Source organism: Heloderma suspectum, chromosome 10 (assembly GCF_057233095.1).
Source record: "Heloderma suspectum isolate Gila_16-S chromosome 10, 16-S_ref, whole genome shotgun sequence".
Classification (NCBI taxonomy): Eukaryota; Metazoa; Chordata; class Lepidosauria; order Squamata; family Helodermatidae; genus Heloderma; species Heloderma suspectum.
The window spans coordinates 43,517,435-43,543,203 of NC_139467.1; the positions used below are offsets into that span (position 1 = coordinate 43,517,435).

Below are 25,769 nucleotides of genomic sequence, written 5' to 3' on the forward strand. Positions count from 1 at the left end.
GAAAATGCGGATTTCCAAAGAGGTGTTTTGCTGTGATGTTTTTGGTTTGCTGCGGGTTTCCCACAGTTGCAAGCTGTCTGTCCCTTCCTCGAACTGATTTCACAAGTTGTGGTGGGCATGTGGTAGGCGTGCCTAGTGCTTGTGTCACTCTGGATTGCCCCTTCACTCCTCCCTGTTCCTTCACGGCCGCGCAGTTACAGAGGCATGGAGAAGTGTGCTAATTTCTTCAACCACACCTTTGCGCACCTTCACAGCTTCATATCTTAGCAATGGCTGCTTTGGAGTCAGTGGCTAAGGGCTGGGGGAGGGCATCGTGGGAGCAGAAGGTCCAGGACAAACTTCACTCCAGCCACCATCTTAGAATGTTGGGTAGGCATGTACCTCTGATGGGCACATGCCTTGGCATGTGCAAACTATCAGGAGAGTCTTGGGCTGGAGAACTGCCAAACAGTTGGCATGGTAACGAAGGAACAGACCACCCACATTTTACCTAATGAGGAATGGACAGACACAAACAACCCCTAAAATACAAAACAGCCACTAAAACCCAAAGTGTCACACCCCCACCCTCACATGCCTGTGCAGCTGCGCATTTACATAAAATGGTAAAAAAAAAAGAGCAGCGCGACTGCTGCAGTTTACTTCGCTTCAACGGCTCTGTGTTGGGCACAGCGGATTTTCCCGTTGGAGAAGTCCGCAGTAAAATGTGCATGTACAACAGCAGAAGCTAATTCGCAGCTGCAATGCTGCGCAGTTACGACAGAGTGAAGGTTAAAAGTGGTGCTGTGTAGAGGGCCTGGAGAGAGACAGAGAGAGATGTTTCTGAGCATAGGTGCAACTAAGCCCAGTGAGCATTAAGCCCACTGCATTTCTGCTTTTTTTCAGATTTTAAAAATAAATTAAAACTCTGCGATTTGTATAAACTCAGCTGTTAAGGATCATTTTGGCTGTGCCGATGTGTCTCCCTCCAGGCAGGAGAGCGAAAGGCCCAACAAAGTCTCCGTGTTGCCACCTGGCACCGACAGCTAGGATGTTTGGGCTTGCAGAGAGAGCCGAGAAAGAGAAAAGAACCCCCCAAGGGCGACGCCAGTCTCGGTACTGGCGGTGGTGTTCTGCATATAAAAATGTGTATTTTTGGAGAAAATAGACCTGGATACTTTTGAGAGAAAATACATTTGGAAAAGTGTATTTTGTGAAGATACGTTCCAACCTATTATTAAAATGCAAAAGTTTGCCTACATTTAAAAAATCCCATATTAAGTGGAAACAGGACAGAATGGACTGATGTATGAAAGGGACTCGAATCAGAAAGAGGTGGATTTGTGTATTCCTAGATGTAATGAACCACCTTTTGGGGTTGTGGGGGGGGCAGGGAGGGTGGAATGTTGAGGGAAGTGGAGGGAGCGCAAATGATGGTTGGGGGTTGGAATTTGGCCAGTTGAAAGTGGGAAGGAAAGAGGGTGGAGACTAAAGGGAATGAGCCGGTGGGGATGGCAGGGTTTGGAGATCGCTCGCTGTGGTCGCATTCCTCCCAGACAGCAGTTTACTGTGAATATGGTTTCACTGTTCCCCAAAGAAACACTTTGTCTCCTGTGAACCCTGGGTGATCCTTCTTTGTCACTGAGGCGCACAGTGTCAGACAATACTGGAAGAAAGAAGACAATGGACTCTTCCTTCCATCCTGATGTGAGGAAAAGGGGTGAGTTGATGGGTTGTATTTTTGCATATCTCTGGCTATCATAGGTCCTGGTGAGCAAGCTGGCCAAGGGGACTTTGGTGACTGTCTAAACCAAAGCTGACAAAAGGGTCATGTGGGCATTACACAACACTGGGTTTTCAGAGTCTTACAGCTTTCAAAGATGCTGAATTCCTATTTTTTCCTTCCATTTGGCCTATAGAAGGTGAGAAATCGGCATGAAGTATTTCATGATGGGGGCTTCTGTGGTTGTCATCCAGAGGCACCATCTGAAATTTGCATCGGAATTAAGGCAGTCAGAGCACACTGGCTGGGCAGAAAGTTGTATGCAAGAACTCTGCCACTCCACTTGGGATGTGCAAGGCCTCAATATCCTATGGAACCTGCTTTTCTGCTCTTCTCCAAGACCAAAAGACTCTGGTCCCCTTCCAGTTACAGGCCTCTGCTTCCCAAAACAGCAGAATGCAAGGGTACTTCGTAACAGGCCACAGGGAAGAGCAGACAAAACTGAATTTCAGTTTGAAATGGGCAACACACTGTATTGACTACCATTCCAAAGGAGATGCAATGTGCAGCAATTCCTCGCTCCTCGCTCCCCCTCCCCAGAGCAGGCCTCCGTGAGTCAGTCTGGGTCCTTATTAATTGTCCTTTGTTGCAGATCCTTAGGCAAGCTCAGGGAGTAGCAGTGCTCCTGCTTAGAGCCCCTCAGAGCTGGTACTTAACTGTGCCAAGGGATTTCTGGTTGTGTGCCCACTGCCCCGCCTCACGGCTCTGAGTGGCTGAGTCGGCAGGCCTCAAGGGCCGCTTGCACGGCAGGGGCCGCAAGGTGTTCACCAGTTGGCCCCCCCGCGCTGTGATTTTCGTCCATAACTCACCTTTGGCTGCCCAAACATGCCCCCCCCCCAGCCAGTCCCTGCTTTTCTATGGCAGGGTGCGCTCCCCACATGCCTCCCCTCCTTGCCTTTGTGTCCTGCACCTTTGCCTCTGTGCGGACACACATACTGGGCTCCAGCTCTAGCACTGGCCTCCAGACCTCTCCTTGCTTCAGGCAGACATCTGGCTGGGCTTTGCCTCCCCGCCCTGCACCCGAGGAGCCTGGCATGTTGGTCCGTTCAAGCTGTTGGGCAATTTTAGACACTTCGCTCCCAGGCGAGGCTTTTATTGTGCAATCGCACAGTCTCCTCATGGAATTTTACAGAGGCTTCGGGCGGTGACCTCTTCCATTTCGAAGGCTCCCATGTTTTCCCATCGTTTCTTCTCTTTACCAAAAAATGATGCATGAAGGAAGGAAAGCTGGAATCGCTGCACAATGTCTTTGGAGGAGCAGTGCTCACCACTCTCCATCTGGAGGTGCCCTTGACACACGTGTGGTGGCTTCGTGACTGTTGGCATTGCAGGCAGCCGATTTGGGGCGTCATGGAAGGGCGGCAAAATGTTAGTTATTTCACTTATTGTTGTTGTATCTTCACTGCCAGGGGGAGGAAGAGATGCTTGTGGATTTGCCGCCTGAGGTGCCATAATGACATATTATTATGGGGACTGTGCACCCTGAGGAAGGGAGGGAGATGACTACATTTTCTGCAGGAGCACGTTTGCAATCTGGGAGGGCTCCCTCATCCTTCCTTGGCACTGATGCGCACTTGTGCACATGGCACGGAGCACCTTCTTGCTGCTTAGGCTGGTGCGCCTGCAGTGACCCTCTGTGGACAGAGATCACCTTAGAGATGCTTGCCCTGAGAATCTCCTGATCAGCACAGGGTAATGCATGCGAGATTGCCTCCGAAGGTGGCTGGGAAACGGCCATTCATCTGACACGTGGCTGCTCGATTGCTAACAAGGGCTGGCTCTTATGATTTGTATGCTGTATGGCTCTAGGCTGCCTCCAGTATCAGAGCCAGTATCAGTGGCAGGAGGTGCCATAATGACATAGCTGCCCCTGAGGAAGGGGGGCGATAGCACCATTTTCTACTCCCAGCCCCCAAGGAGCAAAATGTCCTAGGCCAGTCCTGGGCACCAAGGGCCCCGATTGCTTGGACTTCTTCTAGCTAACCCTGGCCAGTGTGGTGTAGGCAAGAAAAACCCCACCTTTGGTCCTGGGCCAATCGAGACCTTATGGGGGGAAAATTCCTATGCAACCCCAGCAAAGTGCTGAACAGCAGCAGGAAGCCCATGGCTGGAGTGGAGAGCGAAGGCCTAATGCAGGATCTCCTTGGTCTGGAATAGGACGTGCCTGAAAGCAGGGTCCTGGTCAGCAAGCAGGAGGTCCAGAACTGGAGGAACGCCAGAGAAGGGCAGCTTCGAGACTGGCCCATGGAGACCGAGGGGACCCTCCCCATGCCCAGAAATGCACTACACAGGAATGGCAGGTCTCTGAAAGCAGCTGCAGGGAATCTTTGGGCTCATCTCACCTCCCACACATCCCGAGAGATATGGGTCCTATTGGGACCAGCCCTTACAGGCCTCCCCACCTCTGCCAACTCGGAGAGGGAAAGCAGAAGAAAAGGGAGCAGAGGCATGGGTAGGAACTTGGGCTGAACGTCCTGCTAGCTTTCTGGGGACCCTGAGGAAATAATACCACCCATCCACACACAGGGACCGCCATTTCTCTACTGGAAGGAGTTACTTCTGGTGTCTCCTCTTCACCTGAGCATCCCTGCAGGAGCAACGCAAGGATGTCTGGCCCGTTAGTGCTCTGGGTTTGCTACCCAGAACTTCGGCCCACACAGACACTTTCCTCCCCACCCAGAGGCCCTCACTTACAAGCACGACAGGTGTGGACGGTGCCTTCAGGGTTGCTGCCGCCGCCGTCCTTATGCATCAGGTGACCGGGTGAGACATGGATGGAGCAAAATGGGACCAGGGGCCTGAGCCATTCATGTCCACAGTCTGCGTCCCCTCTTGTCACAGGGGTAGCCCCAGAGGTTCCTGCTGCTCTGATCCCCGTGAGACCAGAGTCAACCCCAGCATCATCTCCAAGGACACATATCTGGCATGGGGACCAGGGGAAATTGCACAGGTGGTCCCATCCAGCCAGGGCACTAACCAATGCAGAAAGAGCCAGGCCTCTTCTGGACACACCACGCCATCCAACCCCATGCCTGAAACTCCAGCTTGGCCTGGGGCTGCCCACTAGCGAGACCCAGAAACTGTATTTCCTTACTGAGGAACACGGCAGCCGTTCTCCTGACTGAAGCCTGCTCGTTGCTGCGAAGTACGTCAGGCAGTTGTAGACCTTGTCCTCCAATGCCTCCTCAGCCTGTGGTGCCAGAACTAGGATAGCAGATGAGGACAAATGCTGAATACCCTGGGAAGATGCACCGCCGCCCCCCCAGTCCACCTGCTCTTCCCTGTGCCGGAGTGGAGGAGAGGCCGGGGAGGGGCTCCTACCAGTCACTTCATGATCTCTCGCCAGAAGGTGCCATCAGAGGTGCCACGGGGGGTCTTCTGCCAGGCACTGGACGATGTCTTTGGCTGCCTTCAGGGGAACAGAGGATGAAAATGAGAGGCTCGTGGAGGGAGAAAGAGCTCTGCAGGGAGCAAGAGAGAGTGTTCCCCTGGCTGTTCCCTGCATTGGTTAAATTTTGCTCTGGGGGATGAGAGACACCCAGAAAGATCTGGGCTTCACTGAAACATGGGCTGTAGGACCCTGCTTGGATCCCTTCCCCTGAAAACCCAGGGCTCCTCCCGGCCCTGTGTTTGCAATTCATGCATTTGCCTGGACTTGTGAGGCAGGGAAGTGCTCATGCAGAGACCTCTCCGCACAGGGACATCCACGGGTTCTGGAGCCATGATCACAAACAACCCTGGGAAGCCCCTGCATGTAGAGTTCTGTGTGCAAATACTGCCCCAGATCCAGTGCAAGGCAAAGGTGGCGCCGGAGGGAGTCAAGCGTTCTCAGGTGCAGCACCGTAAGCAAAGCGTGAAGCGGACTAAGGTCATGAAGGGGCTGCGGTCCCCCAGGAGTTGCTGAGCGGCACCAGTGTGTGAACTGTGGCAAGATGGGAGGAGGATGCTCGCAGCGGGGAAGCCAGAAGGCCTTTGGAGGGGCACGGAGGGTCCTCACCGCTGCCACGTCCTCGTCCTCCACATGCATCAGCGCCGCAATGAGGTCTATGATGTTCTGTCTCTTGTCCTCACAATGTTCCTGGTGCAGCAGAAGAACCCGGTAATAGTGCAGGGCTGCTTTTCGGATCTTGGCCGCCTCCTACGAAGAAGAAGCAAAGAGACAAAACAGAATCCTTTCCTCCCCTGGCTCAACACAGAGCAGTTCTCCGACTGACCTTCTCCTCTTGGAGGTACCCAAAGCAAAATGTCCTCCTTTCCTCCCCAGCCCGAGCGTCTCTCAGTCCTACTCCCACATCTCTGCTGAACTGACTGACTATTGGAGCGGGCGCACAGTACTCACGTGGTGGAAGAGAGCGCAGTACTGGGCAGCCAGCAGAGCATTCAGAGGCGCCTGGCCTTCCTCTGGGGTGTGTGCCACAGCTCCCGGGCAAAGCCTACGACCACCAGGGTGACTTCTCTGTCAGAGGACCCGAGTATGCCCTGGACTCCACGGACGAAACACTCGGGCCTCTTCCTCTACGGGGAAAGGAGGAGGCTCCTGTCAGAGCTCGCAAGCGTTTGCCTCTCCCTGTGTTCGATCAGACGATGTCCTGTGGTGCCTGCTGAAGAAAGCTAGGGATGTATGAAATTGGCCTTACCTGGCTCCGCTGGGTTCTGCTGGGGGGGGAGGTGCTCCATCCCTCCCCCCGGAATCCTGGCCGGCCGGCTGTGCTCTGCAGGGATTCTGCGGAGCCGCCAGCCAGCTCTGCCAGCAGCCAGACATCCGGCTGCTGGCTAGCAGGGACACAAATGGCGGCGGCCATAGCCACCGCCGTTTGCGTCCCTGTAGTCAGCCATGAGAGGCTACATAAATCTTTATGTAGTCTATCATGTCTGACTTTAAAAAACAAACAAACACGTAAATATTTACATAGACTAAGACGGGCCAAAATAAAGAACGCAAATGGCGGCGGCCATAGCCGCCGCCATTTGCGTACGCACGTGTTTTTTTTTTAAAGTCAGACGTGATAGGCTACGTAAAGATTTACGTAGCCTATCACGGTATTTTTTTTTTTACGTAGCCTATCACGTCTGTTTTTTTTTTTTTTACACGGGAAATGGCGGCGGCGGCTGCAGCTGGTCGGAAGACAAGCCACCGCAGCTGCCGCCGCCGCGCCGCCGCTGGAGCTGCCACTGGAGCCGCCGCCACCCGGAAGATCCACCCCAGGTAAGTCTCGTCCCGGGGGGATCCGCGGGGGGGGGGGCAGGGGGGCAGGCTGTTCCGCCACAGATTTCGGGGGGCCGAATGCGCTGGCATTCAGCCTCCTCGAGATCCGTAGCGGAATTCTCTGACAGAATTTCTTTCTAAAGAAAGCCCTGCAGTAGTCCTGAGCCACAAGCCCTCCATAGGCCCTTTTTGGTGGAAGAGCTCAAGCCACCTGCCTGGGTACCTCACAGGTTAGAACACCCAATAATCTCAGGGACAAAGATTACCTGGAAATGTGAATCAAGCAGGATAAAATAACAAGCTGACTATGGAGGGGAAAGGCACCCCTTCCCCTGCCCAAACGCAACGGGGTGGAAGGAGCTGCCTAATACAGGGCAGTGCAGCCACCCTGCAACGGTGCGAAGGGCGAAGGAACACATGAGTCCGAAGCCTCCAGGAGGAACCTCGAAAGGATGGGAAGGTCCCCTAAACTGATCTGGATCTGCAGAGATTGTGCTACTGTTTGGTTATTCCCAAGAACAAAGCCAGCAGGGGGAGACGGAGGAACCCCAGGGAGAAGGTGGGAGGGCCACAGATTGATGATGATGCCATGCGGGTGCCCCATGAAAAAGGTTGGACGATGGGTGGGGATTCCTCACATGCAAGTGCCTCGCAGGAAGCACCACAGCCACGCCTGGGCTTGTGTGTGCGCACCTGTCACTCACCCCCTTGAAGGCAGCGTGCAGGTGGAGAAAGCCCTTCCTGCTCAGGTGGAGGGCAGCCTGAGCAGGATGCGCCAGCCTGGCCGTCAGGAGCCCCCGGGTCTTCTCCGTGGAGGCAGGCCACATGTCGCTCACCAGCAGCTGAAACAGAGAGGCCCAGTGGGAAACCACTAAGTCCAGAAAGCCCTAAAGGAAGGCTGATTTAAACTGTAAGCTCCTTGCTGGCAGGGACCTGTCTTTTTTGGGGAAAATCACTAAACCATTCAGGTATGACCTAAATCATATCCCTTATGAATATACAGTGGAGGCGAGGAACAGATTTAAGGGATTAGACCTGATAGACAGAGTGCCTGAGGAACTATGGACGGAGGTCCGTAACATTGTTCAGGAGGCAGCAACGAAATCCATCCCAAAGAAAAAGAAATGCAAGAAAGCCAAGTGGCTGTCTGATGAGGCTTTACAAGTAGCTGAGGAAAGAAGGGAAGCGAAAAGCAAGGGAGAAAGGGGAAGATATATCCAACTGAATGCAGAGTTCCAGAGAATAGCAAGGAGAGACAAGAAGGCCTTCTTAAATGAACAATGCAAAGAAATCGAGGAAAACAATAGAATGGGAAAGACTAGAGATCTTTTCAAGAAAATCGGAGATCTCAAGGGAATGTTTTGTGCAAAGACGGGCATGATCAAGGACAAAGAAGGCAGGGACCTAACAGAAGCAGATGAGATTAAGAAGAGGTGGAAAGAATACACAGAAGAACTATACAGGAAAGATCTGAATGTCCCTGATAGCCATGATAGTGCGGCCACTGAACTTGAGCCGGACATCCTAGAGAGTGAAGTCAAGTGGGCCTTAGGAAGCATTAGTAACAACAGAGCTAGCGGAGATGACAGTATTCCAGCTGAGCTATTTAAGATCCTAAAAGATGATGCTGTTAAAGTGCTGCACTCAATATGCCAACAAATTTGGAACACTCAACAGTGGCCACAAGATTGGAAAAGGTCAGTTTACATTCCAATTCCAAAGAAGGGCAACGCCAAAGAGTGTTCAAACTACCGCACAATTGCGCTCATTTCACATGCCAGCAAGGTGATGCTCAAAATCCTACAAGCTAGGCTTCAGCAGTATGCGAACCGAGAACTACCGGAAGTACAAGCTGGGTTCCGAAGAGGCAGAGGAAGTAGAGATCAAATTGCCAACATTTGCTGGATCATGGAGAAAGCAAGAATATTCCAGAAAAACGTCTATTTCTGCTTCATTGACTAGCTAAAGCCTTTGATTGTGTGGATCACAACAAACTGTGGCAAATTCTTAGAGATGGCAGTACCAGACCACTTTACCCATCTCCTGAGAAACCTGTATGAGGGTCAAGAAGCAACAGTAAGAACCAGACATGGAACAACTGATTGGTTCAAAATTGGGAAAGGAGTACGACAAGGCTGTATATTGTCGCCCTGCTAATTTAACTTATATGCAGAGTACATCATGAGAAACGCCAGGGTGGATGAATCACAGGTCGGAATTAAGATTGCTGGGAGAATTATCAACAACCTCAGATATGCAGACGATACCACCCTAATGGCAGAAAGCGAAGAGCATCTCAAGAGCCTCTTGTTGAGGGTGAAAGTGGAAAGTGCAAAAGCTGGTTTGAAACTCAACATTAAAGAAACGAAGATCATGGCATCTGGCCCCATCACTTCCTGGCATATAGAAGGGGAAGAAATGGAAGCAGTGACAGATTTTATTTTCTTGGGCTCCAAGGTCACCGCAGACGGTGACTGTAGCCATGAAATTAAAAGATGCTTGCTCCTTGGGAGGAAAGCTATGGCAAACCTAGACAGCATAGTAAGAAGCAGAGACATCACCTTGCCGACAAAGGTCCATTTAATCAAAGCTATGGTTTTCCCAGTAGTAACGTATGGCTGTGAGAGCTGGACTATAAGGAAGGCTGAGCACCGAAGAATTGATGCCTTCGAACTGTGGTGCTGGAGAAGACTCTTACGAGTCCCCTGGACTGCAAGGAGGTCAAATCAGTCAATCCTAAAGGAAATCAACCCTGAGTGCTCATTGGAAGGACAGATACTGAAGCTGAAATATTTTGGCCACCTAATGCGAAGAGAAAACTCTCTGGAAAAGACCCTGATGCTGGGAAAGACTGAAGGCAAAAGGAGAAGGGGATGGCAGAGGATGAGATGGCTAGATAGCATCACCGATGCAATGAATATGAACTTGAGCACGCTCCGGGAGAGATAGAAGGACAGGAAGGCCTGGCGTGCTATGGTCCATGAGGTCACGAAAAGTCGGACATGACTGAACAACAACAACAACAACAACGCTGTCAGACCCACAGATAGATGGTGGTGGCACTTAAACCATAATAAGCAGAAGTTGGGAGCAAAGTTCTCTACCTCACAGGAGCCTGAGGATCTTCTTCTGTAAGGGTGTCCAAAACGCAGACAATGGAACATCCCTCTTCCAATTTCTGCATAGGAAAAGGGAGAGCAGAAATCCATCCGGATCAGAGGGGGCGATGGAACAGGGAATTTTGTGCCCACCTGGGCCATCCCAAAGAGGCCAGGATGGGTGCAATCCTAGAATTCTCTTATCTGAGAAAAAATCAACCCCAGAGCCCTATTTTCCCCAAACCTATTTTGGGCTGGACAATCAATACTCACTCTGGACTTCTTCTTTGTGGCCTTGTCAAAAGCGGAGGTGGCGCTCAGTCACGGGCAAGCAGGAGCGAAGCTGAGCGCTAGCAGGAGCCACCTAAAGATGCTTCTGCTAGCAACAAAGTCAAGAGATTCAAAGAGCAACATTAGAACCTGCAGCCTCCTTCAGGATGAGTTGGGCTGGCTCAGAACCTCAGCAACAGCTACATCTTCAATCAATACACTAAGGCAGCCCTCTCAGGACCCAGACCTGGTCATGGGGCTCAAGAAGCCACGTTGCTAACTCTTTACTGACCCTGCTCCTGCGCCTTTAACATCAGCCTGACATACAGAAATCAAACACATGAAGATTTTCAAACACTTTATTTCCGTACCAAAGAAAGCTCTTAAATTTCTACATGTCAAGTTGTTGTTAAAGGTACAAGAGCCAGGCAAGTAAAAATAAAAAGTTTTCAACCTTCCAGGCAGGGATCCAGAGACAGAGAGAACATCTGTAGACCAGAGGCCTCCAGTCATGCAAGCTTCCAAGCAGTGCCTTATTCTTCAGTTTGCACAATGTGTTGCCCACCAAGTGAAGCAAAGCTCAGTAGCCACATTATAAGTGAATAATAATAATAATAATAATGTGTCTAAAATGTATTAAACACTCAACACAGATTAAAAACAAGACAGTCCCTGCCTGCAGTTTTACAATGTAAAAGACATGACATGAAAGGCAAAAGGGATGAGGCAGGAAGAGGAAAACAACAAAACACAGGCATCGCTTCTTAGTTACAGGCTGGGTTCAGACCTAACGCTAAGCCACGGTGGGTAAGTGGTCTGACCTGCCCATGATGGGTTATTTTCCCCGATTGATCCACCCTCAGAACCCTCAGGCTCTGCAGTAAGGGTTATTTTACCTGTGGTGGGTTAGCGTGTTGTCTCTTGCGCCAGCGTGGGTTACGGAGATTGCCTACAGAGCTGCTCGGCAAGAGCAGCCAAAAATGCTACCACCGCTCTGCTCCTCTCAAGCAATCTCTATTCCTGCCGCAGGGGAAGCTGGGATACCTGCCCCGCTGGGTGGGAGGACTACAGGAGGAGGAGGGGCAAGGGGGGTGAAATAAACTACCCTGTGTGGCTTGTTTGCCTGATTGTCTGACGGGAGCACAGCAGGTTGGTTGCATAACCAGCCACCAACTGTAGCTTGCCACCCACCATGGCTTAGTGCAACGCCTGAACAGCCTCGCAAAGTTCTTCGTAGCTTGCCAACAGGTGCTGAACCCCTGTGTGGATTTTGCAGCCCCTGGCAGACGGCAGCAATGGGAGGTTTCTCAAGCCCTTGATCAGATGCCATCTTTGGCTGGTGGGCAGCATTTGGCCTGGAGGGTCACAAGTCAGCTGGGGCCTTCCCAAAAGGGGAGACGCTAAGGCTCATGCAGGCCTGGAAGTGGCCACCTCTGGCTTGGAAACCCTTCCTCCTAATTGCAGGTGTGCAGGACCTGGCAATGGACACAGGGTGCTGAGGGAAAGGCAATCTGTACATGTTCAGAGGCACTCTCACCATCCTTGCTTCACATGCTGTAGGGCTGAGACTCTGAGGCACTGAAAAGAGGTTCCAGGGTTGAGTTCAGGTTCAGAGGAGCCAACATGGCTGACAGGAGGCATCCTCATAGACAGGATGTAATGGGGGGGGGGCTGGTCCTGCTGGTTCTTCATGGGGAGCCAGATCCCACCCCCCACCCCCGATGTTGTTACAGGTGCTTGAGAGGATCATGTCCTCTTTTGTTCAACATGGCCAAGGGAATTGAGATATGACTTCCATCCCTCCCCGAGGATGGCATCCTGGGGTTGTGTTCAGGCTGCCGTGTTAGGATTCATACCCTATAGAGCTCTGTTTGGGCAGGACATCTGGAGAATCACTGAATGGGGTAGAAATGACAGAGCTGTACACATGTCCGAATATATGAGATCAAATCTTATTTGATTCGGAATATGTATGGGGATTAGTGTATCTGGGCACAATCCAGGAGGCTGTGATGATGCACCAAATGCAAGGCACCCATGGCAGAAAGGCCTGTATGATCCTCTTGGGACCGCTCCATCGTCTGCTGCTGGGGAGTTTGTTCGGCTCAGGAACGAGGGTCAACAGAAACAGCAATTCAGTAGGTTTAAACAAAGATACTGGGGACCTTATCAATACATTCAACCTGCGTCTTCAGCTGTACCTGAACAAGAGGTCCAGGAAGGTCGTTTCTGAGGGCTTTTCCTGGAATGGAGATAGTGATGGGAAAACGTGATCCTGCTCAACTTCTGAGTCAGGCTACAAAAGGCACAGGAGCAGGGCAGGTAAAACAGTTGCCTCATGGCCACAGTGGGCTCTGAGAGCGCTACTTTATTTGTGTTGATTCAGTCCTCACTTGGCAGCAGTCACTCCATCAGGCTGCAGCAGCGGAAGAGATGGGAAGCAGAGCGACTCCCTTGACTCTAGGAGACCAGCTCCATCAACCTCCTTTTCTCTCTGAACTGGTTCTGTTCCAGCTGGTCACCATAAGAACTATCGTATAACTTTAAGAACTGGTGCCCAAATTTGCTTGTTTAACTCTTCCCTCCTCATGTTTTTCCTTTTATGTTGTGTCTTTTAGATTTGATTGCAAGCCTGCAGGGAGGGTTTGTTTTGCTTATATTGATCTCATGAAAACGACTCAGGGTGTCTGTCCGGCTAAACAGCAAAGTAAAAAAAAAATGTTTTCAATAAGAATAGAAAGTGACAGTTGCTGCTCTGGATTCCAGTGCCATGTATGTTTACTTGGTTGCCATGATGAGGAGATGCCAAACCAGCCCAACTCATTGTGAAGGAATCTGCCATTTCCAAAGCTGCTCTTGGACTTTCTGGACTTTGCTGCTGGCAGAAGCACTTTTGTCTCTCTCCTGCTGGTGGGCCCTGGCTCCACATTTACTTGGCTGTAACCGAGCTCCACCACCACTTTTTGTCATGGTGGTGAAAAAAGCAGTTCCAAACTAACAGGTTTGGGGGAAATAGTTTTGGGAGAGCCCCAGGGAACACTACCCCTTCCAGCTCCATCTCTCCCTCTGTCCCAGATGGATTTCTACTCTCCTTTGTAGTATATCTAAACAGAAAGTGTATCAGTGGCTGCTGCACTCAGATTGTGAAACACCTTGCTCCTTCAAGTACATTTGGCCCCTTCCCTGACTGTTCTTCACCACTGCTGAAGACCAGCGTGTCCTGTGTGCGCCCTGAACGTGGGCTAGGGATGAACCGCAACATTTTGTTGCAGGTTTCCTCTCATTACTTCTACTCCAAAACTATGTCTCCAACAAATAAAACTCATTATTCACACACAAATATGAAAATGCTACATTTTAAAAACTGGATTTTATTTATATTCAAAATAGTTTTAAAAAATAAAAACTCAAACCCTCCTCTGTCATTTGTACAGTTCAGAAATACCTTTTCTGCATTTAAATAGACTGGAAGGAAGCCTACCTCCACCACTGCACAGAAGCGTGTAGGTAAGTGGAGCACAAGAAAGTTGAAATCATACATAGACTGGCACAGTGTGTTACTACATCTAAGGCCCTTGTGTTACAGCTTACAGGGCTTTGCCTCCTTACCTCACAGAAATACTCATGTTGTACTACCATCTCACCAGGGTGAAGGAGGGTACTGAAGGGCCAGGTTTAAGATGCATACCCCCAAGCTATGCTCCTGCGCATGTTCACTGAAATCAATGCTGTTTGCAAGACTTCTGGTTTCATCCCAATGTATGGGTGCTAAGCCTGCAACTCAAAATTATTACATACATTCATATAGATTGTGCAGAGATACTCTCTCCCCCAGGGGAGGGCAAAATATACAGGAAGATAATTATCTCTCCCTTTCCCTCCCAAACACACTTGCTAAGACTCACTGCAAACATAATAGTTCTGGGCTTTAACGTAACAGTTAGGACATTAGAAGCATAACACAGGCTTACATTAACTGCCCTTTCTATTCCATGCTTTGTTTTAACCATGGAGTGGTGTAATGTTTGCAGCAGAATTAACCATGGTGAACACTAGCTAGGATTTCCTTTATAATTATGGTTTGAAGTGGGCTATTTCCTGGTTAGCACTAACAATGATTAGCACCAAAAATGATTAGCACCAATGCTGATGCAATGCTACCACATGGTTAGAGCAAACCATGGGGGTTGGGAATTCACATCTGATGGGGAGAAGAGGGAGCACATGAGACATACTTCCATAATCTTCCAACCTTAGGAGTGTGCTTTAGTCACTTCCTATTTGGACTACTGCAAAGTCCTCTACGTGGGGCTGTCCTTGAAGACTGTATGGAAGCTGCAGCTTGTGCAAAATGATGCCGCTAGATTGCTTTCATGTGTGTACATTATAGACCATATTACATTGGTCTTACATCAGTTGCACTGGCTTCCAATCTGTTTCCAGGCCCTATTCAAGGTGGTAGTGCTGACCTATAAAGCCCTAAACAGCTTAGAGCCAAGATATCGGAAAGACTGTCTCCTCCCATGTGAACCTGCCCAGAGCTTTTTGTCCGAGGCCCTGTTACCTGTTCTATCACCAACAGAGGTTAGGTTGGTGGCAGTATAGAACATGCCTCTTTCTGTGGCAGTACCACGATTATGGTATTCCCTCCCTAGCAGTACCCTGATTATGGCACTCCCTCTCTAAGGAGGTTAGATTAGCTCCATTCTTGTTTAGCTTTTAGCAGGCAGTAAAGACATTTGTGTTCTGCTTAGCATTCACTGGTTTTTAAGGGCTGACAGCTGGTTTTATTCTTCTGGAGGGTTTTTTAGTACTTTGTTTTTAATCTGGTATATTTCCAACTGTTTTAATATTTGTTTTGTAGACTGACTTGAGGGCCTTATGACCAAAAGGCAATCCATAAATTTTTAAACAAATGAACAAACCATAGTTAAGGTGAATGAGAACATTATGACCCATTTCGAACATCAGGGCTACCCAGGTTTTAAGACAAGCGTGCTGCTCCTGCACACCCACTTACTCCCCCTGAATTGTAACCTAAGAACAAACTATGGGTTACGAGTATGGATTATTCTTCCTCCTACAACCTGCAATTCTGGGTTCAGATGTCATGATAAACAACCCAGGGATGGGGTATCCCTGGGTGGTTTAGCTCAGCAGGAGCGGGCAGGCACCCCAGAGCCAGCATGCTTCCTCACTCCTGCTTCCCTATCAACAACCCACAGTTAACAATCTGAATGCTTGAACTGGGCCACTGACTGCACCAGGCCTGTGTGCATTATTTCATATGGCTGCTGGGGGGGCGGGGGGGGGGAGATTGTAATCAGATGGGCAGTCTTCTGGCAATTCCTCTCTGGAGAAAAGCACTGTGCAAGAAATATCATATGATGGTTATTTTACAAAGGGCTCCAAATGACAAAGGAGGCAGTAGAAGAGGTAGTATTATTAAGAGGGAAAAGAGTATTCGGTCTAAAATTCTATCTCTTTTCTACCGCCTTTCCCTTCCTCGAAAAATATTCCTCTTCCACCAGCTTCCTTATCTAATTTCAGTTAGAATCCTGCATTAAAACACACACACACACACACACACACACACACACACAGATTACAGGCTCCACACCAGATCTACTTGGCCTACAGAGTTAAACTCTATGCACACACATTCGCTTTTTAGTGTTTCCACAGTAGCACACCAGAGCAGCCTGGAAATTCCTCAGGATTCTCCTATCTAGCCGCCACAGCCAACATGATGGTCCAAGCAGCACTGTAATTCATCTAGCCAACTGCTGAGTTATTTCCAGGTGGACAGAGCCACTGCTTGGGAGAGAATGGCATGTCTGCTGGTATATGAGGACAATGCAATTTTCTTAGTGGCTTGCGCTTCTTTTGTTTAGATATCGATTATGACAAAAAGCTCTGGTTTTTCATCTTCATGGATCTGCATTGCTGAATAGGTTATTGCTTTGACCTCTGTGCCCTGAAAAGGAACAAGAAAAGCACAGCGAGTTGGCACACAGGAGCCTAAGAGCCTGACTGTACAATGACGGGCAGAATTCTCTGGAACACCAATGAATGTTTTGCAACCAATGCATCCTTCCCATAATTGTATTCATTCTATGTTCAACTGCATTTGTTCATTTAGATATCGGACTAGTTCAGATGTAACAGGAAACCATGGTTTCCTGCTACATGCACAAGTATAATGCTCATATACTTTCCCCCTCTCCTCCTTATGTCCAGCCATGAAGGGGCATCAGAAATGGTCACTTCTGCTTTTAAACTAACCCCAGTTCCCCATTATGTCCAAACCCAGAACTGCAATTTCAGAACAAGCCAGGATCTGAAACCACAGTTTGATCCTGGCTTGTTCTAACAAACCAATTTAAAGAAACCATATTTCCCCAGGTTTGGGTGTTATGGGGAACTGTGGTAAGCTTAAAACCAGAAGCAAAAGCTTCTGTTCTCCTTGTGACTGTGTAAGAGAGGAGAGAGAGTATGTAAACTGAAGGCTCATGCAGGCAGCAGACAACCATGGTTTCCTGATACGTCACAACCAGACGATTGTCTGTGAAACTCTCCAAGGGCGCTTCCAGACCAATTAGAAGGCTGCAATTCTGTCTTCTTTTCCTACGGTAAGAAAAAAGATGGAAGAGGCACTGGGAAAACCTAGGAAGTTTTTGAATGGAGGACATCATTATCTAGACCCCTCATAAAGTTCTGTGAATGAGGCAGGGCGATGACACAATAAAAGCTTCATCTGGAAACACTCCAAGCCCCAGTGCAGATGAAACACTACACGGTCATCAACCATGGTTTGGTGATCAAGACTGCCTTGCAGACTCAGGTGCTTCTCCTCTCTCATGCAGGCACTCCCTTTTCAGTTTTACAGTTAACTACGTTTAGCATTATGCCTGTACCAATGTTTCCACCAACCATTGTTAACATTGAACTTGGGTGAAACCATGGTCAAAAGCAGGTTTTCCAACTAACTGCAGCTGTTTCCAAAATGGAAGAGTGGGGAGGGAGGCCCACGCAGGAGGGGAAAAGGAAGGATAGGGGGAGGGAAGTGCAAGTCCATACCGTGCTTGCAATCAAGAAATCATGTTCTGGCACTGGCACACCATTATGCCTGTGCTGAGCCTAAGACCCAGAGCAAGCAACAACAGAAGTATTGCTTGACTGGATACTATGAGGGACTGTCCAGAGTCACCTTCCTCAGCCCCGTTCTGAGCCTATTCTCCAAGTTAAGGTACAAAACAAAGTCACCGTCTCCTTTTATTGCTTTCCAACTAGCAGCAGAAATCTGCCAGCTTCAGGAGACTTTGGGAAGGATCTGATGGGGTGCAATGGCTAAGGTTAAGTATGCTGCGCTAGCATAAACTACTCTAGTGCAATGCCAATAGTGTTAGCTAGCACCCCAATTTCCTGAGGAAAGCAGTTTACACTAGCACAATGTCCTTTATATTAGTCCTGTTGGATGCTGCCCTCTGCCTGAAAAAGCCTGTCCTGGAGATAGCACTATTGGTTTCTTTTGAGTATTGGCTATGGGAGACCTTGGTTCAGTCTGCAGATTAGCATGAATTTAGCAGGTGTGATCAACAGCAGGCCAAGGAATACAGGACTCTGAGAATGTTGCTCTTGGGACCACACGGGTGCTTAGTTAACCCAGACTGGTCTCTGGCCTTCTAGTACTCAAGAATGAAAATGACATCAACACCATTTATAACATACCTGGGGATGCTTGGGCAAAGAGAACTCTTCTCCCCACCTTAAAGGGAAAACACAATGACATTGATTGGGAAATTACTGAATTAAATCACAGTTTGTTTGTTTAAAAAACAAATAACCTTAAGTCATTTTAAGGCAGACATGGAACAACATCAGATATTATTTGAAGTAAAAGGACCATGATGGCATCACTAGCAACCAGAATGATTTTCCAACAACAAATCTGGAGAGCTATAGCATATAAGCATCTCTACCCCAATTTCCAAATGGTCCACACCCAGGAGGCAGTGCAGATGTTGTTCTGCATGTCCAGGTGTAAATCAAGAGTTAAGAAGGCCAATACACCTCCTAGCATCTTCAAAGCCCCCTCCGCCACCTTCCCAAGAACCTAGGTTTAGCTTGAGCAAGAGAATTCCAGAAAAACGTCTATTTCTGCTTCATTGACTACGCTAAAGCCTTTGATTGTGTGGATCACAACAAACTGTGGCAAATTCTTAGAGGTGGGAGTACCACACCACCTTACCCGTCTCCTGAGAAACCTGTACGAGGGTCAAGAAGCAACAGTAAGAACCAGACATGGAACAACCGATTGGTTCAAAATTGGGAAAGGAGTACGACAAGGCTGCATATTGTCACCCTGCTTATTTAACTTATATGCAGAGTACATCATGAGAAATGCCAGGTTGGATGAATCACAGGTCGGAATTAAGATTGCCGGGAGAATTATCATCAACCTCAGATACGCAGATGATACTACCCTAATGGCAGAAAGCGAAGAGGATCTAAAGTGCCTCTTGTTGAGGGTGAAAGAGGAGAGTGCAAAAGCTGGTTTGAAACTCAACATTAAAAAAACTCAGATCATGGCATCTGGCCCCATCACTTCCTGGCATATGGAAGGGGAAGAAATGGAAGCAGTGACAGATTTTATTTTCTTGGGCTCCAAGATCACCGCAGACAGTGACTGTAGCCATGAAATTAAAAGACGCTTGCTCCTGGGGAGGAAAGCTATGGCAAACCTAGACAGCATAGTAAGAAGCAGATACATCACCTTGCCGACAAAGGTCCGTCTAATCAAAGCTATGGTTTTCCCAGTAATAATGTATGGCTGTGAGAGCTGGACTATATGGAAGGCTGAGCGCCGAAGAATTGATGCTTTCGAACTGTGGTGCTGGAGAAGACTCTTACGAGTCCCCTGGACTGCAAGGAGGTCAAATCAGTCCATCCTAAAGGAAATCAACCCTGAGTGCTCATTGGAAGGACAGATCCTGAAGCTGAAGCTCAAATATTTTGGCCACCTAATGCGAAGAGAAAACTCCCTGGAAAAGACCCTGATGTTGGGAAAGACTGAAGGCAAAAGGAGAAGGGGACGGCAGAGGATGAGATGGCTAGATAGCATCACTGATGCAATGAATATGGACTTGAGCACGCTCCGGGAGAGAGCACAGGACAGGAAGGTCTGGTGTGCTATGGTCCATGGGGTCACGAAGAGTCGGACACGACTGAACGACTGAACAACAGATACAGGAAGGCAATTTGATCAAAGGTGGATCATCCTCTTAAAAGGAACTCCTCACCACACCCGTCCAGATCTAAAGTAGAGCTCCTATGGGAGCCCATGGTGAGAGGGAAACTTTATGAAGTCAGATCATCCTTGGCACTTCTAAAAAGAACTGTAGTCTGTGGAGACTCACGCAGGGCCTCTGCCTGGTGTTTCAACATTTATGTTTTAAAACTGGATAATTGTACTTACCCAATGGACCTTATCCTGAATCTTACTCGATCAATGTGAAGCACTTTAACTTCCTACAAAGAAGGGGAAAATAAAAAATTGTTAGTTTTAAAAGCTCACACTTTCACATGACATGACAGAGGTAACAGGTAACTCACCTCCAGGAAGAATATTAATTCCCAACTGTCTACACAACCTCAAGGTACATCAAATCTAAACATTTGGAAGAAGGGAGATGTTCTCTTTGAGTCCATATAGCAACTACATTTGCTGGTATTTATTTTTTCCTTGTTTCAGCATTTTTAATTTCTCATATAACCTAATTATTCTTAGTCTTCAAAGGTCTTCCAGAATCACCATGTTAAGACTGATACACAGTGGTACACCTAGATAATTTTAGACCCTAGATGTAACCGTCTTACTGGGGCACCCTTTGTGTATCACTTCTATTGTGAAGCAGACAACTAACATTTCTCTCCCCACCTCCTTCCCCACCATACTATGCTTTACACTCCTGATATATTCAGAACAGAACAAAAAAAACTGTTTGCCAATCCTAAATTTAAAAATAATACTCTTGAGCATGTGTAGTTTTGCATTTTAAACTTACTTAAATCATAGCACTGGCTTAATTACAGGAATAAAATGGTGTTTGCTTCTGCTGCCATAATGCTAAACACATTTACTTGGGAATCAGCACCATCTTGTTGTAGAAAAGGAACATTAAAGTAAAAATAATAAAATGAGCCCCTGCTAACGTGTACAGCCAGCCCCCGACCCTAAAATGTTTGAAAAGAAGAAGAATGTTGTGTTAAGTAGGGGCAACCCTGGCCAGCTCCAACAGGCCCATGCTGCCCGGGTGCTGACACCAGGCCTGTTTGTCACTGCCCCCATCACCTGCTGCTTCCTGGATGGTCATTTGGGGCCCTGGACTTCACCCCTGAGGTGCAGCCCAGGCCTCATCACTGCTAACACAGCGCAGACAGGTCTTCTACCATCCCCTGCTACGAGAAACATTTTTTTCTCCCTCCTCTTTTTAGTTTCATATCAAGAGTCCTGTGAATCCTGAAAGCCTGCTTTGTGACTTTCAGTTGGTCCTAACTCTGTTCCTTGTTGGATTCTCTCATTAGCTCTTTGCAGCTTCTTGATGCAACACCAGAAACGACGGTATTTAGGTAGGATATCTGATGCCTCAGCAACAAAACAGTGTGCAACTGCTGTATGACCAACCAATGGCGCAGTGCAAGAAGTGGGTAGTAATATCCCTATTTCATAAGGTGCGGAACAAGGAATACTCACCCTGGGAATGAAAAACTCATTAGCACTGAATTTATAAAGCCACTCATCCAGAAAATGAAAAAGGAGAGACAACATGTCATGTCCTGTTGAAGAAAATCAGAAAAAGTAAAAGGGGAACACTCAGGTATTCTTTTCTTCAGAATTCCCCAGAGTATGAGGGAAGCTCCTATAATGGAGAAACTTGGGTGAGTAAGCAGGGAGCAAACACTGGTGTGGGGATGGGTGGGGCAACTCATGCTTCCCTTCAGAGTCCAGAACCATGTTAAGCAGCTCCTTTTTGTAGTTGTTCTGCCTACTGAACTCGAGTGAACATTTTAAGCTGAACTTTCTGTTTGCCTGTCTCCCGTTTATGAAGGCTTCAGTATTTATTCATGCAAGCCTACTATGAGAAGTTTGGAAACTCCTGTTTTAGTAGACTCCGAATAGTAACACATCTCAAACTACAATGTACTACTCCCTTAAAAAAATAGTTGGGAACTAAGTAAGAGTTACTCTGGGTAACTCTTATTTAGCATTTAACAGACAGCCATTTAAATATCACTGTGTCTAGGTAACCACCTGATAAGCTAGTTTCCTAATACCCTGCACTCCTGACAAATGAAGAAAAAGTTATCATATATCCACACTGATTCAGAAATTGGCCACACTGGCTGGGGGATAATGGCAGTTGTAGTCCAACAAATCTAGAGGGCACCAGGTTGCGGAGGACGGCGTCTAAGAGCACCTTCTTACCTTCTGTCTCCACCTCTACCGTGTCCAGGGGCTCAACTGTCTCTGTATCCGTCATGTACCCAAACATGGCCATAGCACATTGCTCAAAGGCCTCTTCCAAGGTATCTCCCCAGGCATGCAACCTAAAGAGAGATCAACGTTAACCCTTCATAGGGCTGTGGCTATATGTAACAGGAGGGGAGTATGCTGCTGAGAAACTTGAGGAGATGATATGGGAAAGAACAGCTGGTTCCATTACAACAAAAAAGTTAACGACATAGTTTTTTTTAAAGACTACAATAGGATCCACATGCCAATAGTTGCCTTTTAAACCTTGTACCTGCCATGTAAGTGTCCCCCACTGGTTCTTTTGCACAACTTGGGACTTGCTTCAAGTATGGAAAACCTCTGATCCCTCCTTCCCTAAGAGAGCCCTCAGCCTTATAGGTTTCCTCATATAACTCCAAAAATTGGGATGCCAGATGCCTTTGGGGAGGGGGCGTGGCTCAGTGGCAGAAGCCCTCCTTTGCATGCAAAATGTCCCAGATTCCATCTCCAGCAAGATGCTGCCAGTCAGTGTAACCAGCCTTCCTCAACTTGGCTCCCTCCAGATGTTTGGAATACAACTCCCAGCATTCTTGGCCATTGGCCATGCTGGCTGGGCCTGACAGGGGTTGCCATCCAACACATCTGGAGCATACCAGGTTGGGGAAAACCAGGGTAGGGTATGGCATGGCTCCTGGCCACAAACCCAGGTGGGAACACAGGAAGCTTAGGCACCTTAAGCTACGACTAACAAATTACTGCGGGCCCCTGTTTTCAAGGACTAGAGCCCATTTCATCATATAGGTGAGTCCTCTCCCCATTCAAATTTTGGGAGATTTTGGAGAAGCCATTTTTTAAAATCAAGTGGGGATGCATCTTCACTCTCATGCCTGCACATGTGAATAAGCCCTTCCCCAATCTGGTATCCCTCAGCATCCCCCAGCAGCATGCCCGGTGGGGGTGATGGGAGCTGTAGTGCAAAAGATCTGGAGAAAGCCAGGTTGGGGAATCATAGAATAGTAGGGTTGGAAGGGGCCTATAAGACCATCAAGTCCATCCCCCTGCTCAGTGCAGGAATCTAAGTCAAAGCATCCCTGACAGATGGCTGTCCAGCTTCATCTTGAATGCCTCCAGTGTGGGAGAGCCCACCACCTCCCTAGGTAATTGGTTCCATTGTCATATTGCTCTAACAGTCAGGACGTTTTTGGCTTCCTGTAACTTGAGCCCATTATTCCGTGTCCTGTACGAATTATCGAGAAGAGATCCTGGCCTTCCTCTCTGTGACAACTTTTCAAGTACTTGAAGAGCGCTATAAGTACTTGAAGAGCGCTATTCTTCTCAGTCTTCTTCTCAGTCTTCTCTTCTCCAGGCTAAACATGCCCAGTTCTTTCAGTCTCTCCTCATAGGGCTTTGTTTCCAGTCCCCTGATCATCTTTGTTGCCCTCCTCTGAACCCTCTCCAGCTTGTCTGCATCCTTCTTAAAGTGTTGTGCCTCCAGATGAGGCCTAACCAGTGCTGAGCAGAGGGGAACTAGTACTTCACAGGATTCAGAAACTATACTTCTAGTAATGCAGCCCAAAATAGCATTTGCCTTTTTTGCAGCCACATCACACTGTTGGCTCATATTCAGCTTATGAACTACAACAATTCCAAGATCCTTCTCGTTTGTAGTATTGTTGAGCCAAGTATCCCCCATCTTGTAACTGTACATTTGGTTTCTTTTTCCTAGCTGCAAAACTTGGCATTTATCCCTGTTATATGTCATTCTGTTGTTTTCTGCCCAGCGCTCCAGCCTATCAAGATCACTTTGAATTCTGTTTCTGTCTTCCAGGGTATTAGCTATCCTGCCCAATTTTGTGTCATCTGCAAATTTGATAAGCTTTCCCTGCACCTCCTCATCCAAGTCATTAATACAAATGTTGAAGAGCGAGCTAGATGTTCTGATTTGGCAGAAGGTGGCTTCCCATATTCTGTGTTTTCAGATTTGATCCAAGCAGCTTGCTTTGTGTATGCATGAAATGGTAGATATGCAGTCACCAGAAGAAGAAAAGGGTCAATTGGGGCTAGGAATGCAACTGCTGAAATGTGGCACAAGGAAGCATTTCTCTAAAGAAGGGTGCAGTGGGAAAGACCATGCATTGTGTAACTGACTATATTGATCCCTTGCCTTCCTCTCTTGAGCTTAGTAGATTATAGTAGACACAAGGATTACATAAGGAAATACTCACTGCACATCAGCAGTATGATCCAGATCTAAATGGGGATTAAAAATGCAGAAAGGTTATGAGATCACCTGGCCAATTTAAAATAAATCCTTCCATTTCAAAAATAGATCTAAAAGATGAGGAGAGGAGAAGGGAGAGGCAATAAGTAGCCAGAATAATAATATTCCAAACACCCTGGTGCTTTATATTGTAATATGTCTCACGAAGCTCTGAGTCCTAGCATGGGGACAGGGAATAAAGTAGGTTGTGTGCCCAAAAAGGAAGTTAAGATAAAGTAAAAAAAAAAGAAAAAAGGTCAAAATAAACTAAGTCTTCCACAGTAAGGATTCACAGGTTCTGTTTTCTTTTTGAAAATGAGGTTTTTCCTAGGCTCCAAAAATATAACGCTCGTGGAGGCTGTGAAATGGCAAGTCACTCACCAACACTAAATCTACTGTAGGGCAAACCATTTGTTAGGGCAAACCAGGATGTCACAGAACAGTCAAATATCTTGTACACCGTGTGTGCGAATAAAGGCATTTTTTCTTTGTAGATTTTGGGTTCCCTGGGCCCACCCTCCCAGCCCCATCAGAGCAGGATGGCTGTAGAGATTTGTGTGAGCCTTGGAGACAACTACTTTTCCTTCTCTCTCTTCCTAACCACGTTGCTGTTGTCCTTAACACCCCTTCGAGGCAGATCTGCGGTGCAACACAAGACCTAGTAGAGGACCCCGACAATTTCTGACAGCCTGTGCCGAGGGCTCTTCCCCGCCGCCCTTCCAGAGGTTTGAAAGCTCCGGTCTACAGCAAGTGCTGCATTTATCAGCAAATAACTTGCAGCTTCCCCACCCCGAGCAATCGACCCAAGCTGCTTGCTTTTTTTAAATTCGAAATTCAGGAACACTCACACTCATACTTCTTCTTGATGGGGGGATACTTAGCTTTTATGACTTTCTGGTCTTCCGTCAAATTATAGTCCCGATAATTGTCGGCCATACCCGTGCCATGCAAGACCCGATCCACTTCCTGCTTTGCAGAGGGAGGTTAAAGTCGAGCTCCGGCTTCAAAGGGGAGTTTGCAACGCGCACGGCCCACATTTAAAGGGACAGTTGCTTAAAAAAAACCTCTGGGTTTTTGACACTCCTCCTTTCCCCAGCAGCAGCAATTTGAGATGTTGTGCTTTTAACTCGAATTATGAATCATACATCGACCCGTGAGCGGGGAGGGAAGGGACCCAGTCAAATCGATAATATGTCACGCTGAGACGGATTTCTCAAAAAGGCTACACGAGATGCTGCGCTTACTCTGCTTTGATAGCCATTTTTCAAGCATTTCAGATCAAGACTCCTGTGCTTTCCTGCCGTCCTAGCAAGAAGAAACTCAGCAGATGAAGCTTCTCCTGGCATTTGCTAGCGCAAGGGAAAGGATTCAACTGCTGAATTTCTGCCTGGTATGATGCAACTGTGAAAGGCACAAGAGCCTTCCCAGGGGGAAAAGTTGGCAACCCTTTGGTCTGGCTTTCTTTCATCAAGCACGTAGCAACAGTTCCTGTATGTATATTGTTTGTGTTGATTACATATTCACCCCACCCTTCCTCCAAGGAGCTCAGGTGGCATCCAGGCTTCTCCCCACCCTCAAATCCAGTTACCTTGAAAGACCGCCGTTGGCCCAAAGTCGCCCAGGAAGCTTCATGGCTGAGTGGCGATTTGAAGGCTGGG

General features: G+C 48.0%; 1 protein-coding gene and 1 long non-coding RNA gene across 2 annotated transcripts; both read right to left on the bottom strand.

Moving 5' to 3' along the window:
- Positions 1–2,762: 2,762 nt before the first annotated feature.
- LOC146338203 (uncharacterized) lies at positions 2,763–6,517 on the bottom strand. Its single transcript, XR_014785186.1, has 4 exons — positions 6,102–6,517; positions 5,760–5,900; positions 5,084–5,171; positions 2,763–4,966 (listed from the first exon to the last, which is right to left on the bottom strand). It is a non-coding gene; the product is annotated as an uncharacterized LOC146338203 (long non-coding RNA).
- A 7,170-nt stretch (positions 6,518–13,687) lies between these two features.
- TSLIG1 (tRNA splicing ligase complex subunit 1) lies at positions 13,688–25,090 on the bottom strand. Its single transcript, XM_084816119.1, has 7 exons — positions 24,960–25,090; positions 24,077–24,101; positions 21,825–21,946; positions 21,093–21,175; positions 19,815–19,867; positions 18,068–18,104; positions 13,688–16,313 (listed from the first exon to the last, which is right to left on the bottom strand). Exons 1-7 carry the CDS (start codon positions 25,045–25,047, stop codon positions 16,227–16,229), a joined length of 495 nt encoding a protein of 164 aa, XP_084672245.1. The 5' UTR covers positions 25,048–25,090; the 3' UTR covers positions 13,688–16,226.
- Between the last annotated feature and the right edge of the window lie 679 nt (positions 25,091–25,769).

Bases quoted from the DNA above. Each gene is read 5' to 3' on its own strand.
- TSLIG1 (XM_084816119.1), bottom strand. From the start codon at position 25,047: ATGGCCGACAATTATCGGGACTATAATTTGACGGAAGACCAGAAAGTC. The intron at 24,102-24,959 runs GTGAGTGTTCCT...ATCCCCATTTAG, and splicing joins CATCAAGAAGAAGTATGAGT to ATCTGGATCATACTGCTGAT. The intron at 18,105-19,814 runs GTAAGTACAATT...TTTCCCTTTAAG, and splicing joins TTCAGGATAAGGTCCATTGG to GTGGGGAGAAGAGTTCTCTT.